At 39.8% G+C, this 21,242-nt stretch overlaps 1 protein-coding gene across 2 annotated transcripts in view; it reads left to right on the forward strand.

The window, feature by feature from the left end:
- The window catches only part of LOC126297780 (histone-lysine N-methyltransferase trithorax-like), a 221,568-nt gene that overhangs the window by 112,844 nt on the left and 87,482 nt on the right, over positions 1-21,242 (forward strand). For both annotated transcript variants that reach the window (XM_049988962.1, XM_049988961.1), the window contains one exon: positions 2,784-2,975. In XM_049988962.1, coding sequence (XP_049844919.1) covers positions 2,784-2,975 — 192 coding nt within the window. The remainder of the gene's footprint in view (positions 1-2,783; positions 2,976-21,242) is intronic.

Below are 21,242 nucleotides of genomic sequence, written 5' to 3' on the forward strand. Positions count from 1 at the left end.
TATAACAACTTTTTTATTTTTTTAATATATTTTTTCTTAATTTATATCTAAAAATTCCTCTATGAAGTAGGAGGAGTTGTAATTCAGAAATTCTTTTAATTTCTTCTTAAATACTTGTAGGTTATCTGTCAGACTTTTGATACTATTTGGTATGTGACCAAATACTTTAGTGGCAGTATAATTCACCCCTTTCTGTGCCAAAGTTAGATTTAATCTTGAATAGTGAAGAGCATCCTTTCTCCTAGTATTGTAGTTATGCACACTGCTATTACTTTTGAATTGGGTTTGGTTGTTAATAACAAATTTCATAAGAGAGTATATATACTGAGAAGCTACTGTGAATATCCCTAGCTACTGTGAAATGACTGAGAAATTCCGTATGGTGCAGTCGCCTGGACGTTGCTTTTTCTGGACTCTGTTAAAAAGCAAATGTTAATTGCTTATGGCTTGTGAGTATTGTGAATTTTCCACCTTCCAAAATATAATGAAAATGTTTGACTGCCTAATCTGCTGGCAGTATGCAGTCATAGGTACTACAGTTATGTTGTGTATTGGTGAGAGACCTGTAGAAAAATGCAAGAGGTTCAGGTGTTCCTATGTGCAATTGGTGTAGCACCTATAGCATAGTCCAAAGCATCGACCATCAAAATTAAGGGAAGATCAGTTGGGTCAGGAAGCAGAGTTGCGTTAGCTAGTTCTTCTTTTAACTTCTTGAGCAATTTGTCTGGCTTGCCAGCTCTTGTAACAAGGAGATTATCCTTACCCTTGGTGTTTTTGCACAAGTTAAACAAAGGCGTTTGGGATTTCTTCAGTATGTGGTAGCATACGCCTGTAGAAATTCACCAGTCCTAAAAAATAACATAGTTGTGCTACTGTTTTGGGGTGATGGAAGTTCTTGGTTACTTTCACTTTTTCTCACAATGCAGAAATTCCTTGATGTGACACACAAAAACCTAATAATGATCATGATCTCTCTTTCTCTCCAAAAACACATTTTGCTATGTTGATGTTTAGATGATATTTATCTAACCATTGAAGGAGTTGTTGCAGATGCATTACATGCTCTTCATCTGATGTTGAATCAACAAGAATATCATCTAAATTGGAATACACAAAAGGCAGACCATTCAGAATGTATGAATAATTCGTTAGAATATTAGCGCTGAATTGTATAGAACAAATGCCATTTTCAGTAGTGCAGAAAGTCCAAATGGTGCGATGACGGCTGTTTTAGGCTCATCTTTTGTTGTAGCAGAAATGGGGTGATTAGCTCAGATAAGTTCGATTTAAGGGAATATCTTTGTTGGAGAGTGGACAGTTGAAATATTGTAAATGTGGAATTGGGTAACAGTCTAGCACTGTGACAGCATTTAAAGCTCTGTATTTTCCACAGGGACCCAAGTTCCATTTTTCTTTGGAACAGGATGCTGAGCAGTAGACCAGCAGCTTTTGGAAGGACGATGTATGCCAAGATTGTCTCCTGAAATTCAAGTTTTGCTTGTGCTAATTTTTCTGGTGATCAGTGTCCCACTTGTGCATACACTGGAGCTCCTGTTGTTGCCATTGTGTGTGTACATTACCTTCAGGAAAATCATCATTAGGTTTCTTCGTGGGAATTTTAGGTTATCTCTTTAGCAAGCTTTGATGTTTATGCTCTGGGTCAATCAGAAAGACTAAACTCTCTGTAGGTATGTCTACAGAGCCTGTACTAGCAATTAAAGTTTCTCGGTCAAGTAGCTTTATTGACTTAACATCAAGCAACAGATAATAATTGGTTGGTAAATATCTGCAAGAAAGAAATCTTTCGAGCTTCAGTAATCTTTCACCGTATATGTGTATTACGAAACCATTTGCAGCATAGAATTGCTGTTTTTGAATGTTTTTGTGATGTAATACTGTTGGCAATACAGAAATCTCTGCTCTGGAGTAAACTAAAAATCGAAGATGTCTGTTGCGATCAGTTAGTAATAGGCAGCAAGATGACTTGGCCTCCTCACTCTGTGCAATGCCAAGTGAGTAGCATATCAATTTTCTGTCTGAGCATTAGTGGACTGATGAGAAATAAATGAACATGGTGGTGTATACTTCTTTGCATTCTGTTTGACTGTATAGTGGTACCAGAACACAGAATGTTTCTGTGCACACCACGGTGATTTCAGTCTGCTTTCTGATCAAGACCCAGTTTGTAGTTTCTGAATTGCGGTCTTTACTTTCAAAAGCTGTCTTTCCAGAGGGGGAAAGTCTGTCATCTTTAGATGGAGACAAAACAGTTTCTGTACTATATATGTACTGACAGGGTGTCGTAATCTCTACAATTTTGTAGGCCATAGAAACTATTTACATAGAAGATTTACATCTTGACTAGTTTCTGTTATAGAACATGCATTGATTGGTAGTAATTGAAGAAATATAGTTCTTAAAAAATTGTTTGTTACTTGCGTTCCAGCAAGAACACGCATCTCATGGAGCAAAGTAGATGTCTCCTTGTTCTAATTTGGTTAGCAACTTTTTAACCTTGCAGTACTCTGATTCTTCAAATTCTGCGGTAAGCTGATAATGGTTTGGACATGAAATTTCAAATCAGCTCAGCAACTTCGCTGTTAATTTAAGTAATAATGATTAAGTAGTTGTGGTGGCCTTATCATACCAAGTACTTACCAATAGTATTTCCCAACTGCAGAGTGATTATGACAAACACACAACTGAATAACAGCAAGCAAAAAAGCAATTCTCATGTGTATTTTAGTGTCTCCAGTGCTTTTACTGTTTGTTTACTTTTACAGACTAGGTTGCATACCTTGCCTCCTGCTATGGGGAAGGATAGGTCACAGGAATCTTCCCATCAGATGACCATAGACTTTTGGGAGAGCTATGACCCAGATGAGGTTTGCAATACAGGATTTGCTTTAATTGCGTCTGAACCATTCCCAGTACGAGCAGTTTGTTTTCTTTGTGGAAGTGCTGGTCAAGAACAAGTAAGTTATATTTGTATTGCTAGCTTATACTGAAAGAAAATTAGTTGTGAGGCTGCTGCAATGCAATTTATGTAGCTGACTAGTAAAGTAATTCATACTTTGCATGTTCAGTTTGTTTTTAGATTGTGTGTAGAAAATAGAGAGAAAGCTTAGCACATTATGTTTCCTTTGTAATGTTTACCACATGAAAATATTATTTAGTGTATGTAGAATTTCAAAGAACTCAAATGAGATGATGTCATGGACTCCTAACTCATTCACTTACAAGGACAAGTACAGCTGTTGTGACAGTTCTGTTTATGCACTACAGTGATGGCTACAGCTGTCACAGTGCTGTAGACATGTAATGTGTTTCCTCTGTAGATCAGTGATTTTTGTAGTAGCTCTATTTTAATACCAGTAGCTGGAATGAGTTTCGCGTGCATGAAACTATGCCCAAAGTACAAGCTTACACGGTTTAGTCTGTGTTTCACAAGCACAATGACAGCATGCCGTGCCCGTATGAACAAGAAGTCATGATATTATTGCATCTTTATAAGAAAGAGAGATTAATGATTAGGAGCTGGTGAAGATTGTGACAGTGTAAGTGATAAATGGGAAAGCAACAAGAATGTTAGGGTTATTGACTCAGAGGAAGCTGTAATGTTCATAATAAATATTGCTGCCTTACAAAAAAGTGTTCTGCGGAATGTTCGTAGGTGAGTGATAGGAACTGGGCCACTGTAGTTCATCATCCTGAAATATAACCCTCAGTTTGATGAATCTGCTGTTGCTGAACATAGCTCTATAAACAGACATGATCACATTTGATGAAATGAAAATCTTTTGCATCCATCTACCTACTGGGACTCTGCCATTAAAGAAGTCAGTGAGATTGGAATGTACTACTACTACTACTACTACTAATACAACAATAATAATTAGTGGTGGTGGTGGTGGTGGTGGTGGTGGTGGTGGTGGTGCTGCTGCTGCTACCAGGACAACGGCTATAACCTTAGTGGTGCATGGAAATGGACACTCAATCCTTAAAGACTACAGAGAAATAAGGTGAATTATTTACCATCTAGCAGAATCAGTGTTGCACCTAGGTTCCTCCATCATAGACATCAACATTATCTTTGGTAGCATATGGAATTTCCTTGACTTTTTAACATATCTGCAACATAATTTGGCCAACAAATACGAACACACTATTAATATGACAGACACATTATGACTTCGATGACAGAGCAAGTCATTGAAAGCTTGAATTTAGTTACAAATCATATGAAGCAAGAAATCTGAGAAGCATTTGTACAAGAATATCACCATAAGAACTAGATTCTCATATAGGTTTATATGTTGGAGGCAAGTGGATGCATTCTCAATAGAGTCAGCATTTACTTATGTGGATATTATAAGTCATTGTGGAGCCGAAACTTAGACTGCTGGTATTGCTACTTGTTAGAGCGAATTTGTATTCAATAGGAAGTAATTTAGCACATAAATTATGAAATTCATTTTGCATAGTGGGAGCTTCAGTGGTCAACAAATGTACAAATCTATTAGCTGACTGGTAACATCATGTCACTTGACAGTTCTCCCAAATTTAATTAAACTGTAAATTTTCCTCATCAGTGTGTGTGTGTGTGTGTGTGTGTGTGTGTGTGATAGGTTAGTGTTAATGGAGCAGCCTGCTAATTTTATGATTTTAATGTTATTGTCGCGAAACAGGGTTATCGCAATTAGTTACATGCGCCAAGTCAGCACCACAAAATATATCTGGCACTGAAATGGAGGTACCAATAAGCACGGGTTTAATGACTGGTATTGGAATGAAGTGACTCATTGGCACTAATTAGGGCTGATTGTATAAAAATCGCTGACTCGAGATCAAATTTGACATAAGATCATAAATTGAATTATGTTCAGGATTCAGCTCTGTTGTATAACGCTAAACTTGGATCCACTGAAGCAGGTTCAGATTTGATCTTACCCATACTTGGCAACGAGGCTAAAATTTGCTGGCGCGTGATTATTGTACTTCAACTGCAAATATTTATTGTACATCGTAATAGGCAGCATTTATTATCGAAAGTGTCTTGCTATAAACCTGGGAGCAAGTAAACAGAAAAAGGAGCAGTCATCAAACAACTCTCAATACGAGAAATATTTGTTGCTGGATATTGTGTCGGGCCAGTATAAAGATACAATTCACTGAAAACGAAACATTTCTGTGGTGTGTGAAATCTTAAGACTAACAGCAACTTCTACATTGCAGTCAGGGGTTAGTTTCTTTTGGATGATTTCATCAGTCTCGGAGCCTTAGTTCCAGTTGCTTTACAGTATTTTTCTCCAAACAAAACCTCAACTTAAATGACTTGTTATTTAACTCCAACAATGGGCTCACCCTTTTATGAAATGTGTGGTGAGCTTGTTGGGTCTTGCCATCATCATCATCAGTGAACACATCAGAATGCTTAGATATCTGTAAAGGAAACAATGCAATTCACATCGCATAGGGTTATTGCCGCAGCTCGTGGTCTTGGGGTAGCGTTCTCACTTTCCACACATGGGGTCCCAGGTTCGATTCCCGACAGTGTCAGGGATTTTTCCTCTCTTGAGATGACTGGGTGTTGTTGTCGTCGTCGTCGTCATCATCATCATGATCATCACCATCACCACCACCATCACCATTCATCCCCATTACAGTCAGAGGAAGACAATGGCACTCCACCTCCACTAGGACCTTGACTAGTACAGCAGTGTGGGTCTCCCGCATCATCCCCTATGCTCCTCGGAGTATCGAGCATCATCATCATCATCATCATCATCATCAGGGTTATTGCACACAGAATTTTACCAAATAGTGATCCAGAATGTTCAGGAAGCAGAGAGTAAGGTATGGTTTCAGTGGTATGGAATGGCATGTTAATGATGTTATGACTATCTTTATGACCCATAAAGTAGAGAAAGTAATAAGAAATGAAAAAAAAAAAAATGTTTCAAGAATTGATGTGGATTTGAACATGTGATCTTCTGCACTGCGGGGCACAGCATAACCTCTGAGCCATCGAAATTAATGAGACAGTATTATGAGGTTAGTGTATTTCAAAACACTTGCTTATGTTCTATTTATCAACACACATGGAATTGTCATAGCAATTTAAGGAAATGTTCAGTAGTTAAAAATTTAATACAAATGTCATAGTCACTCCTACTTGAGCTGAAAGAGACCTTATATATGTGATTTTTAATTATTATTGGCTGCTGTCAAAATTCCCATACTTAACTGTTTACTGCAAATATTTTGAATTCTCCTTTAATTAGTCTGCTGCTAAGTGTCTATAAAATGCCTTTGAACTAATCACATAAATTAAGTCATCTCCCAAGAACTCTCATTAAGTACACACAGTAGCCAGTAATTTCCTTAACCTAACATTCCAGATTGAAAAACAGTATTTTGAGCATCAGCGGCATGGTAATGGCACAGTCACATATTTACATGCCTTTTTTGTGTTAATAAGAACATTTTTTATTATTTCATTTGGTATCTGTTAAAAAAAGCAATGAATTGTAGTGCCACTACACTATAAACTGGGAATTAGAGCTGATCCTGACTTTAAACCGCGAATTTTCACCATCAAATATGATCAGATTTCATTGTGATGTGATCGAGGACTAATGTTTATGCAATGCAGATTTCCAGGTTAACTTTGATCTGAGGTCATTTTCTGTATTAACAAAAGGTTAAATGCTTTATACAATCAGCCCTTAGAGTGGTCAGTGCCAAAACTGAACCAAAATACTTAGTATTTGATACTGCTTAAAATGAAAATGACAGAATTGGCAATTAGGTCCAGGTATCATTTTTCAAATATCAATTATGGTAGGTGTTTAGTGTTTAACGAACTGTCGATAACAAGGTTGTTGGAGATGGAGCACAAACTCGGATTAGAGAAGCCTGGGAAAGGAACTTATCCATGCTTTGTCAAAGGAACTGTCCCGGCATGAAACTATATAGGGAAGTCACAGAAAACCTAAATCTATATGGCCGGACATGAACTGAGGGAGGCTTACAGCAAACTACAGACATATAATAGTCAAAGATATCGGGTCATGAGTTTCAAATGAATGATGTATCATAAAAAGAAAATCTTATTTGGAACATGATTTGGAAGGTGAAGCTAATGTGGAACCATAACGAATTATTAGATAAACTTCATGATGAGATGTTTGAAAAGAAGAGTTGTTTTGAAAACTAATTTAGAAGCAACTAGAAGTACATTTGTTGATGAAATGACAAATAATTTGAACAATAAATGTCATTGGATTTCAGAGTTATCTATTATCTGGAACATTTTTTATTCACAGATCCTGAGTAAATGTCATTATTCATGTTAATGAATAACATTTTAAATTAATATTTTTATTTGTCATTCAGCATTTGAATAAATGTGGCCCAACTCGGGTCATAATCGATGTCCTTTGTGTATGTGCACACTGAATATTGGTAGCCTATGTACAAGTGAATGTAAAAGTGTAACATCCACGTGACCATGGGCAATCGCTCACTTATTTATGTTATTAGGTGAGGCAGCATCAGACATTGTCGGCAACTTCTGCAGACATCCAAAAAGTGTATTCACCCTCTCTCTCACACGCTGCGGGCATGTGCAGACCCTGCAGATAGTATTACAGGGCTCTAGTAGACAGTGCAAGGTTTTTGCAGAACTCTCCTTTAACTGTGACATGTATAGTTCATTAATTCCATTATCACACATGTCCTACTTTGAGTGCTGGACTGGAGAGCTCTAAAGCCTTCTGACTTCATCCTGTTGTACTGGGTAACTAGCTCTTTGTATTGCCTTAAACTCGTCAGCTCACACTGCCCGTAGCACTACTGTCAATGTCTGCTGGGAATCGCCACAGAAAATGCCCCTAATATTACTGTTTGTGGGCCAATGATTTTATCTGATGGCATTGAAAACTCCTGTTAACTGCCTTTATCACCTTGCAGTGTACTGTACTGTATTTGTTCCTTTCATTCAGAATGAGATACACGAGATCAGAGCACAGATGGATTTTTAACATGAATGTTGTACCACAAGTACTCTCCACCACATACCATAAAGTGGCTTCAGGATTATAGATGTAGTTATAAAAGTTCTCATAGATTTGCAGTTATTTGAAAAGATTCTGTGTATAGTGTAATTACTGTAGAATATGAAATACAGTCTACCATTTTGTTGACAGATGACCTTCTGGCTTTTATATGTAATGGTGCTGCAGGGAATACTTCATAGCTTTATTTAGCAGTTGCATCATGATCAGTATAGGAAACTTACCTGGTACTGTAGGGAGCAGACAACATTTCTCCTAAATCACTGTTAAGTTTTTGGCCCTTGTTTATAGAACTTTTCTTTGTTCTTTTCTTCATTACACTTCTGGTTCCTGGCAGTTACAGGCATCCTGGTCCTCCTCCTGATTCTTGTAATTGTATCTTCCTAATTCTTTCAAACTATCTAATGCACTAAGGAAAGCCTGATGGCAAAAAGAAGGAAAACCTTAGTAACATATAGGAGGTGGTCCCCAGGGTTAAAGACCAAAGGGACTAGATCCTAAATTCAATTGAGTTTATTTGAAGGTGCTATCAGTTTGAAACAGATGTCACATTTGTGAGAATCTGTGTTCATTCATTACAGAGAAACACACATTCCTCCTCGTATCTTAAGAATATGGACAAGAAAACTTTTTGTTAACGATAATGCAAAAAATAATGTGAAATTGGCAGTTTTTTTAGCGACATCATGAATTGGCTGTTTTAACAAATTGTTTGGATATCTACCATTTCCTATACAAAAGACTATCATAAATGGCAACAATTAATTAATATTGATGACTGAAGGTAATTTAACTTTGAAATTGAATCTTGACTTTAAGGTTGACTTTTGCATGTAACCTTGAAATTACCAATCTTTTGTGCTTGTTCATTGCTTGTTTCAGTTTCACTGATGTAATGTTTCAGCATATTATTATTATTGAACTCATCAGTATGAAAGGCGATAAAAATTCTGATTACTTGATATACACACACCAATAAAAGTTTTGCATCACCTCGGTTCCGAGAGTTCCGGTACCTGTAAAGAAATCTGGGATATAATGTAAACATCATTTCCGGCCTTTTTATTGCTCGTGAAAACCACACATTGCATGTTGTACCACCATACAGCAAGACCTTCAGCGGTGATGGTCCAGATTGCTGTACATACTGGTACCTCTTAATACCTAATTGGTCCAGATTGCTGTACACACTGGTACCTCTAATACCCAGTAGCACCTCCTCTTGCATTCATGTAGGCTTGTATTCTTCGTGGCTTACTATCCACAAGTTCATCAAGGCACTGTTGGTCCAGATTTTCCCACTCTTCAGCTGTGATTCGGCATAGATCCTTCAGAGTGGTAGAGGGGTCACGTCGTCCATAAGCAGTCCTTTTCAATCCATCCCAGGCATGTTCGATAGGGTTCATGTCTGGAGAACATACTGGCTACTCTAGTCGAGTGATGTCGTTACCCTGAAGCAAGTGATTTACAAGATGTGCACAACGGCGGAGTGAATTGTCATCCATAAAGACGAATGCCTCGCCAATATGCTGCTGATATGGTTGCACTATCAATCAGAGGATGGCATTCACGCATTGTACAGCCGTTACGGCGCCTTTCATGACCACCAGCGACATACATCGGTCCCACATAATGTCACCCCAAAACAGCAGGGAACCTCCACACACAGTGTAACTCCAGGCAAAGTATACACGCAATTTCAACAGAGCAGTGTACAAGGGAGTACCAAAAAAGAAAAAAAGTTGGAACTATTTTTTAAAAGCTGTTTATTTTCAAATTGTTTACAAACAACCTTATCCCCTTCAAAATACTCTCCATTACAAATAATACATTTGGCCCACTGGTGCTTCCACATTTTTTGCAGTCATCTGTAGAAATGGCTGACAGCTCCTCCCTCGTTTTTTCTTGAGTCCTTCAGTGTTGTCAAATCAATTTCCCCTTTTCATGCGTAGAAATAAGACAAAGTTGCACAGAGTGAGGTCAGGCAAGTAAGGTGGATGGGACAGCGGAACCAAGCAAATTTTAGCCAAAAACTGTGTAACAGAGATGGCTCTGTGTGTGTGTGTGTGTGTGTGTGTGTGTGTGTGTGTGTGTGTGTGTGTGTGAGGGGGCGCGCGCGCGCATTGTTGTGATGGAAGAACCAGTCTCCTGTCTGCCACAAATTGGGTCTTTTTTGATGAATATTGTTGCCCAGTCTTCTTAAAACTTCCAAATTGGCTGTCGACAGTCTGTGAACACAACCTTTAAAATGTTGTCAATATTTTCGTCAATTCAGCAAACCGCTCGTACGCTTGAGTTTTTCCCATGGTGTCATCTGGGTAAGCTGTTTTCAGCATTAAAACAGTTTCAGCAGAATTTTTACTGAGAAGAAAACAAAATTTCACAGCTGCACCTTGTTCATTAAACTTATCATAAAAAATGAAATGAGGACAAAATAGTGGTAGCAAGAGCAGTCACTGCAGTTGAACAGAACAAGCCATGTCACCAACAGAGGTGGCAGTGAACTGGCAATGAGTTGCGCTATGCACGCCTAGTGGTAGAAATGCGTACTACATAAGCTCCGCCCACAGCAATGTTATTCTGGTTTTTGTGTGTGTGTGTGTGTGGGGGGGGGGGGGGGGGGTTGTACTCTTCTGTACAATACAGCTGAGGGATTGTGTGCACTTTATCAATTAAAATGCATATATTTGTAATACACAAGTATAAATACAGTGTGTAAATTACCATGGCAGTTGCTCAGGTTGTTAAGGTCAGCCAGTCGCAGCACAAGATCCACGACATCATGGAAACATCACTCTTTCATCACATGAACTCAAAAACACTGCCATTTGAGCACACAAAACATTAAACATGTGAAGTTTAGGAATGAAAATACCAAAACCATTAAGCGTGTAGCGAAGCTTACACACACCGCACTAAAGATCTCTCCAAAGCATGTTTTTAGTATGATTTGTTGTGGTAAACTGTCAGGAAATGTAACGTTAAGGGATAAATTAGCTTCCTAAAGATTTTATGTTGGAGTTAGATTTTGAGATTACTTAGTAGTGGATAGAAAGAAGGTACAGTATGTAAGTGTTCGGCTAGTGTGTGACATTGCCCCCCCCCCCCCCCCCCTCCCCTCCCCGTTTGAAGTCGTGGTTGTGGTGACAAACGACAAGCTGCACCTGATATTAGCTAACAGAAATGTTATTTGATAGTGACTGAATTTTGTAGACATTGTCATGAAAAGTAGTTCGAAAAGTTTCTATGTTATATACAATTGTGTTTATACATGTGACTGAAATGACGACACTGCAACCATGTGTGAGGTCACGTGACATCCCTTGCTCGCTTAAATAATATTGTGCAATCTGTTGCCACAACATGTATTTGGCATTCACATTTGTTGTCCTAGTCAACTTTCCACCAGATTCTCATTTCAGCCTATCTTAGATTGGGTTATGCTACAGATCGATCTGTCACCACAACCAGATCTACAAATTTCAGTCGAACACCCAATGTATGTCCTCACTGAAGCAACTCTTATTGAGTCAAAATTCATCTTGATGCAAGATCTTCGGCTGTTCAGAATGATTGTTTCAGATCTTTCTCCAAAGACTCAAGCCTTGTCCAGTGTCCACATTTTTTTGAGATTTCTCACTGCGTACTTTGAGATTGTTCACGAAGTAGGATTCGCAATTGTAAAAACATCATGCTCGCAGTTACTGCAACAACAGACCATGGGCGTTTGAAGGTGATGCTTTGTATGCTCCCGATAAGTTTACAGTGTTCTGTAAATACATCAGCAGTGGGATAGTGTGGGAAAGAAAAGATACTGAATTAACACACATGCCAAGTGAAACACACAAGGGAAAGAAATCAAACAATTCCAGTGTGAAAATGAAGGGACAAGCTTTGAAGTGGCTGAGGAGAAAAACAACTGTGAATATATGGCTCAAAGGGGTATCAAAATGTTTTTATAAGCCAAAATTCTGCTACACAAACTAGAAAATGAAGATTTTCGCAGTATGCAAACGAATTCATGGAAGGTAAGCTAGAATTACTGATAGTAAACAGCATGATAATTCAGATTATTGTTTTCAGCTTGCCACTGTCTGTTTAATGAATTAATAAATTTTATTAGTACAGATTCAGATTAAATTATTTTTAAACTGAATGGTAACAGTAGGATAATTTTGTTTAAGGTGCTGGTCCCATGTGTCGAGACAATGAGGACAACTGTTGTGTCTTAAGTACAAAAGCAACAAAAGATGAAATGATGCAGCAGCTAGCTGCCAGTGCTGTCGTGGTAGCTGATGAGACCACTGACAAGAGGTTGTTGTGTTTTTGCAGTTAGTGAAGACAGTTGAGGCATAGAATGAACAAAACCTTTTTGTTGCTAGTAAACAGATTCTCAACAAAAACTCAACACAGTGTGTTCATGCAATATTCTGTGTTTTGCAGAACTATAACATTTAGTATGACAATGTAAATCTGTTGCTAGTGACAGTGCAAGGTACACAAACAACTGTGTCAACTCTTTTTAAAACAATTATAGTAGACCATTTGAGCTGTGTTCAGTATTGGACACACAAGCTGCATATGACTGTAAATGTTTCTTCATAGGAACTTCTCAAGTGGAATACTGCAGTAACTAAATGAAAGGGTGCTTTCCTGAATACTAAGAAGAGAAAGCATTTATATCTGCAGGTTTCAAAGAAGTGGAGAGAGTCAAAGGCATTTCCTCTTCAAGTGTTAATGTTTTGAAACTCTTGGCTTTCCACAGTCATTTAAATGACAGATTATTTCCACACTGATGATATGCAGAAGTTCTATTGATATCTTAATCCACATTTCGGTGATGACATAAATTCAATTCTTGTGGAGGCCTCGTTTATTTAGGAATATGCAAATGGTTTTATGAAAATAAGTGCAGACTTAGTTTTCAAAGTATCGTATCGTCCATGAATTAAGTTCAAAATTAAAACAGCTGGAAAAATCTGTTATTGTGGCAGATGACGTTTTTTGGTGAAGAAACCAACAAGATGAATAATGTAAAGAAACATACACTTGAGGTGGAGATGGGAGAAATACTTAAAAGCACTGGATTATTCCTACAAACAAAGCTGTCAGTGCTCATGGCTACAGATTGCATGCAAATTTTTATTCACAGCCTTATGGTTGTGCTTCATTCATAGGGTAGTAATCACAATTTCTGTCAGTGCTTACATGGCCAAGTGTCTGTCAGGTATATGTGGTGCAACAGCTCTTAACAATATAGATATTCTGTAGGGATACAGATCCCGTCAGAATATACTTGAACAGCAGCTTTTAGCAGGAAATATGGACGTTGTGAAGTATCTGCAGTCAACTACACTCAACAACCCGCAGTTAGCTGCTGTTGGGTTGAAGGCAGTTCAGCTTCCATGTTCCAACATAGACACGGAGTGGTTAGTTTCCCAATATATTGAAGTAGTGACAAATTAGAGGCATATCTCTCAGAAGAGAATTCGGAACTGATGACACTTGTTTCGTAGGAAAAACTTTACTTCTTATGTAGTTAAAAAGAGTCATTTTTCCTTTGAGCAAATCAATATGTTCAATGTATATATATATTTTTCAGACAAAAAATGTGAATGAATTTAATGTTTAAAATAGTGTAATTGAGGGGTATATTTTCATTTTCAACATAGTACTGAAAAACAATGAAATGAGACAAAAATAAGGAACAGGCTTGAGAAATACACATTGAGAAAAATCAGCAAAAATGACTAAAATAACACATAAATTAGCTATAAAATAAAACATTTTTCCCTGACGTGTCACATAAATAATTTTTGTGTGTGACATGAAGAATATGTTGTGTCTATCACTTGAAGTGGACGTGTGTTACAGATTGTCACAGTTTAAAACATAATAGAATTTAGAATTCTTTAACTGTAAGAGATTTTGTTCCGTCTTTATTATATTATGGTTGCTGCACTCAAAATTGACAAATAATGCTTAGCTGACTTATAATGCCAGATGCCAAACAAGAAAGCATAGTGTCTGAAAAATCTGTATATGATGATGATGATTATGATGATGATAATTTAAGAAACTTATCAATGTTTAATACGTCCTGATTCAAAAATGGTAATATTTAAACTGTAAAGTAAATTCTCTTCAAATCCCAGTCTGTAAGTGGTCACCTACTTCTAACAAATATCCAAATCGCAAAGCAAATTCCTGACATACGCCATTGGTACAAGTATGACAGTATTCATCACAACCTTTGAAAGAACAACATGATATAAGCACTTCCATTATACAGGGTGATTCAAAGAAACATTTATAAATGGACATGGGACATGAGGCATACAACAAGGCTCAATAATCACATATGAATCAGGGGTTGTAAAGGCCATCTGTGGCTACTAAATGGCATTGCAGGTAGCAGCAACCAGCCAAGACACAAGTAGTAACAGAGAAGTAACTGATTTTGTGACATTTTACGACTTCCTAACAAGGAGCAAATTGTATATTTTCATCTGTGTGCTTTGGTATTTTAGTTTTGTCAGTTTCCACATGTTAATGTAATATTTAATAGACAAAGTTCTTACATTTTCGTTTGTGTTGGAAAGTAAAGCGATTTTGCAACATATTACTACACTCCTGGAAATGGAAAAAAGAACACATTGACACCGGTGTGTCAGACCCACCATACTTGCTCCGGACACTGCGAGATGGCTGTACAAGCAATGATCACACGCACGGCACAGCGGACACACCAGAAACCACGGTGTTGGCCGTTGAATGGCACTAGCTGCGCAGCATTTGTGCACCGCCGCCGTCAGTGTCAGCCAGTTTGCCGTGGCATACGGAACTCCATCGCAGTCTTTAACACTGGTAGCATGCCGCGACAGCGTGGACGTGAACCGTATGTGCAGTTGACGGACTTTGAGCGAGGGCGTATAGTGGGCATGCGGGAGGCCGGGTGGACGTACCGCCGAATTGCTCAACACGTGGGGCGTGAGGTCTCCACAGTGCATCGATGTTGTCGCCAGTGGTCGGCGGAAGGTGCACGTGCCCGTCGACCTGGGACCGGACCGCAGCGACGCACGGATGCACGCCAAGACCGTAGGATCCTACGCAGTGCCGTAGGGGACCGCACCGCCACTTCCCAGCAAGTTAGGGACACTGTTGCTCCTGGGGTATCGGCGAGGACCATTCGCAACCGTCTCAATGAAGCTGGGCTATGGTCCCATGGTCCCGCACACCGTTAGGCCGTTTTCCGCTCACGCCCCAACATCGTGCAGACCGCCTCCAGTGGTGTCGCGACAGGCGTGAATGGAGGGACGAATGGAGACGTGTCGTCTTCAGCGATGAGAGTCGCTTCTGCCTTGGTGCCAATGATGGTCGTATGCATGTTTGGCGCCGTGCAGGTGAGCGCCACAATCAGGACTGCATACGACCGAGGCACACAGGGCCAACACCTGGCATCAAGGTGTGGGGAGCGATCTCCTACACTGGCCGTACACCTCTGGTGATCGTCGAGGGGACACTGAATAGTGCACGGTACATCCAAACCGTCATCGAACCCATCGTTCTACCATTCCTAGACTGGCAAGGGAACTTGCTGTTCCAACAGGACAATGCACGTCCGCATGTATCCCGTGCCACCCAACGTGCTCTAGAAGGTGTAAGTCAACTACCCTGGCCAGCAAGATCTCCGGATCTGTCCCCCATTGAGCATGTTTGGGACTGGATGAAGCGTCGTCTCACACGGTCTGCACGTCCAGCACGAACGCTGGTCCAACTGAGGCACCAGGTGGAAATGGCATGGCAAGCCATTCCACAGGACTACATCCAGCATCTCTACGATCGTCTCCATGGGAGAATAGCAGCCTGCATTGATGCGAAAGGTGGATATACACTGTACTAGTGCAGACATTGTGAATGCTCTGTTGCCTGTGTCTATGTGCCTGTGGTTCTGTCAGTGTGATCATGTGATGCATCGGACCCCAGGAATGTGTCAATAAAGTTTCCCCTTCCTGGGACAATGAATTCACAGTGTTCTTATTTCAATTTCCAGGAGTGTAGTTTCTAATTAGGAGAGAGTTATTTAGTCTCAACTGAGTGCGTTGGTAGTCCAGTTTTTAATCTGTGCGGATTAATATAATTTCTTAGACAGGGTTCTTTCGTTTTTTTCAGTAGATTTCTGCAGCACATCGCTCTACCGTTTGTCAGCATAGTGTAGTTTTCCATAGCCTTTAGCATGGATTGGGACTGCGATTGCTGCGTGTGGATGTGAGCCCAGTTGGTGACACTTCACTCTGAACTCAAGCTGTGATGGCTTTAGATACACAGCCTGAACCTGCAGTGGATGGGCGTCACTGTTGTGGGCTGACCATGGGGATCCAGTGGACATCCAGCACTCCTGAGTCCTCCAATCAGTTTACACTGGTGGCCATCCCAGTTACTCTTTGCACTGAGGTTGGCCCCTCACTCATGGTTGAGTGGGATGTCTTCTCGAGGCATGGCAGGTGGCAAAAGACAACTCAGGAGGCCACACTTAAGGCGTCCATGATTAGTCTGACAAAGAGTTTCCAGGTGCTGTCTGTGGCTGACGTGTCGTAGCTGTGTTGGGAAGGTACTAGAGCTCCAAGAGCTAATAGAAAGCGCTGATGCTCGAATTGTTATATGCACTGAAAGCTGGCTAAAGCAAAGAGATAAGTTCAACTGAAATTGTTGTGAGGAACCTAACTGTGTTTTGAAAAGATAGGCTAAACACAGGTGGCAGTGACATTTTTGTTACTGTTAGAAGTAGTTTATCTTGTTGCAAAACTGAAGGGAGTTAGTATGGGCAACCCGAATAAAATAATAGTAGGATCATTTTACCGACCACCCAATTCAGGTGATACAGTTGCTAAAAGGTTCAAAAATAACTTCAGTTTAATTTTAACCGTGTACCCAACTCATAACATCATCCAAAATTGTGCTTGGTCCATTCTCTGAAAATTATTTCATGCAGTTAGTTCATGAGCTCATGCGAATAGTAAACAGTTGTGAAAACACACTTGACCTCCTAGCAACAAATAACCATTAGCTAATAACGAGTATCAAAATGGATACAGGGATTAGTGAACAGAGGGTTGTTCAAAAATGGTTCAAATGGCTCTGAGCACTATGGGACTCAACTGCTGTGGTCATCAGTCCCCTAGAACTTAGAACTACTTAAACCTAACTAACCTAAGGACATCACACACATCCATGCCCAAAGCAGGATTCAAACCTGTGACTGTAGCAGTCGCACGGTTCCAGACTGCGCGCTTAGAACCGCGAGACCACCGCGGCTGGCACAGAGGGTTGTCATAGTGAGATTGAATATTGTAATCCCCAGATCCTCCAGAAATAAACGAAAAATATACCTATTCAAAAAGCAGCTAAAAATTTACTTGACTCCTCCGTGGGAGACAATCACCACTCCTTCCAAATTAACAGTGTAAGTGTAGACCAGATGTGGCTTGAATTCAGAGAAATAGTATTGACATCTATTGAAAGATTTATACAAAATAAATTAATAAATGATGGAGCTGATTCTCCTTGGTTCACAAAACAGGTCAGAACACTGTTGCAGAAACAACAACAAAAAAAAAAGGCATGCCAAATTTAAACGAATGCAATACATCCTAGTTTGGCGTTCTTTTACATGGGCTTGAAATGTAGTGCGGACATCACTGCGAGATGCTTATAAGTTTCCACAACGAAACTTTTTCTCAAAATCTGGAAGAAAATCCAGAGAAATTCTGGTCGTGTGTAAAGTATGCTAGTGGCAAGACAGTGTTAATGCCTTCTCTGCAAGATAGCAATGGAAATACTATTTACAAATGTGCTGGAAAAGCAGAATTGCTAAATGCAACATTCTGAAATTCCTTTACCGAAGAAGACAAAAGTAAATATTCCAGAATTTGCATCAGGAACAGCTTCCACTATGAGTAACTTACGAGGGGACCTTCTGGAAGGTGCATTAAGTTATGAGCTCCCACTTTGCCTGCTTATAGTGTGGGTAGGCACCTAACACACCCTAAAATTGTAGGTGCCAGTGAGGCCACATTTTTGAAATATTGCCTGTTTAAGTTTGGGCAGCTCTTTATATACAGAAAAGTTTCACTGTTGTGTCAAGTGAGCAACTAGCTGAGTGGCAAGCGAGCGATACTCCCTTCCAGGTGACCCTGGTTCGAGACCCGTCTATGCCACTTTTTATGCTTGTAATTCTTGTATACAATTCTTTGTGGAATTTTCATGATTAATTATAAATTAAAACAGGCATTTGAAAAAAAGAGTATCATAGACGGGTCTCGAACCAGGGTCGCCTGGACGGTAGTATTGCTCACTTGCCACTTGGGCTACTCGCTCACTTGACACAACAGTGAAACTTTTCTGTATATAAAGAGCTGCCCAAACTTTATCAGGCAATATTTAAAAAACAAGGCCGCATTGGCACCTGCAATTTTAGGGTGTGATAGGTGCCTATCCACACTATAAGCAGGTGAAGCGGGAGCCCATAACTTGATGCACCTCCCAGAAGGTCCCCTCGTTAGAAGTAGATATCCTTGGAGTAGTGAAGTAACTTAAAATCAATTAACAAAAGCAAGTCTTTGCGTCCAGACTGTCTACCAATTAGGTTCCTTTCCGAGTATGTTGATGCAATAGGTCCATACGTAACTGTCATATACAACCGCTTGCTCAACGAAAGGTCTGCACCCAAAGACTGGAAAGTTGCATTAGTCACACCAGTATTCAAGGAAGGTAGTAGGAGTAATCCACTAAGTTACAGGTCCATATCATTAACGTCAATATGCAATATTTTGGAATGTATATTGTGTTCAAACATTATGAATGACTTCGAAGAGAACGGGCTATTGACAAACAGTCAACACTGATTCAGAAAACATTGTTCTTGTGAAACACAACTGGCTTTTCTCACACACTAAGTGTTGAATGCTATTGACAGGGGATTTCAGGATTGATTCTGTATTTACAGATGTCTTTTGACACTACCACACAAATGGCTTGTAGTGAAATTGCGCTCTTATGGAATATTGTCTCAGTTCTGGATTTGTGATTTCCTGTTGGAGAGGTCACAGTTCATAATAATTGATGGAAACTCATGGGGTAAAACAGAAGTGATTTCTGGCATTCCTCAAGGTAGTGTTGGAGGCCCTCTGCTGTTAATTATCTATATAAACAATTTAGGACACAATCTGAGCAGCTGTCTAAGGTTGTTTGCAGATGATGCTGCTGTTTATTGGCTAGTAAAGTCATAAGAAGATCAAAACAAATTGTAAAATGACTTCGAAAAGATTTCTGTATGGTGCAAAAATTGGCAGTTGTCTCTAAATAATGAAAAGTGTTTGTGCTAAAAGGAACCCATTAAACTTCAGTTACACAATAAATCAGTCAAATGTAATGGTGGTAAATTCAACTAAATACCTAGGAAGTATAATTACAAACAACTTGAATTGGAAAGAACACACACAAAATACTGTGGGAATGGAAACCAAAGACTGCGTGTTCCTGGCAGAACACTTAGAAAGAGTAACAGATCTACATAAGAGACTGACTTATACTACAATTGTCCATCTTCTTTTAGAGTACTGCTGTGTGGTGTGGGATCCTTACCAGATAGGATTAACAGAGTACATCGAGAAAGTTCAGAGAAGGGCAGCACATTTCATATTATTGCAAAATAGGGGTAGAATGTCACTGAAATGGTACAGGATTTGAGGTGGATATAATTAAAACAGGCATTTTCATTGCGGTGAAATCTTCTCACGAAATTTCAATCACCAACTTTCTCCTCAGAGTGCAACAAAGTTTTGTTGGTGCCTACCTACATATGGAGAAACGATCATCATAATAAAATAAGGGAAAACAGAGCATGATAGAAAAGATATAGGTGTTTGGTTTTTCCACTTGCTTTCGATTAATAATAGGGAAGTATTGTGTAGGCGTTTGATGAACCTTCCAGGCACTTACATGTGATTTGCAGAGTATGTTACTGTAGATGTAGATTTAATCAGAATGCTACAAATGGACGTGCATTACAGGAGATAGTCAACGTTTTAGCCAGATGCATTGAGACACCCCTGACATTGACACTACATTGAATGGTGCACTCTCTCAGAGGTACCTGGTGTATCTCAAAGACATTGTGCTACCACGACAGTCCTTCCCACTAGATCCTCCGGCGATGTAACAGTTGTTTCATACATAATCCTCTTTGGGTACCTCCACAGGACAAACTCGATTGGGGACTGGTTGGGTGATCATGGTGGCCATGTAACTGGCCACTGTGACCAATCCAGCAGCCAGGAAATGTCGCCAGCAGATGTTGTCACTTGTCTGCTGAAATCGGTGGGAGCTCTGTCATGCAGAAATCGAATGCGGTGACAAATAGGTGTGGAAACATTCAGCATGGTTGGCAGGACCTCTTGCAGGAATATGAGATACGTGTGACCATCAAGTCTGTCTGGGAGATTTTATGGCCCAATTAAACAGTCCGCGATGATGCCGGCCCACATGGTAAGGGTAAATTCGCATTGTGAGGCATGCATATGTGTAGCATGTTGGTTCATGTCCACCCATGTATGCAGGTTGTGAATGTTCGACACATCCTAGAGTGAGAATGCCACTTCATCGGCGATGAGAACACTATGAAGCTTTGATCTGAAGCGGATTCCTGCAGAAACCATTGTGCAAATCTCATGTGCTCGTTGCTGTCCCCTGGTTGCAGTTCCTAGGTGCGTTGAAAGTGAGACAGATGTGGTCCTTCGTTGTGTACAGTACACCAATTGGAGGACTTGGGGATATCAGTGGTGCAGGATACACTTCGTGTACTTGTTGATGGCGCACGCTCTACACTTTCCAGAATGCTTTTTTTCGTCCCGTCTGTCTGTGTTGTTTGTTGGTGACCAGCATCTGGCTTGTGCACATGGAACAAGCCAGTTTCACACAATCGGTGATGTGGGGTGGCGAATAATTTGTGGCACAACACCTTTCTGTCAGGATATTTCGCATGATACAATTGTGTGGCTTCTCGTCCATTGCATTGCATTTCAGCCATTTTGTGGTGCATGTAGCTAGCTAGTCATATTGCTCCCAACCCTTCTATGGTATGAATGGTGGTGGTCTTCTTGCGCT

This window comes from Schistocerca gregaria, chromosome X (genome assembly GCF_023897955.1).
Source record: "Schistocerca gregaria isolate iqSchGreg1 chromosome X, iqSchGreg1.2, whole genome shotgun sequence".
Taxonomy (NCBI): Eukaryota; Metazoa; Arthropoda; class Insecta; order Orthoptera; family Acrididae; genus Schistocerca; species Schistocerca gregaria.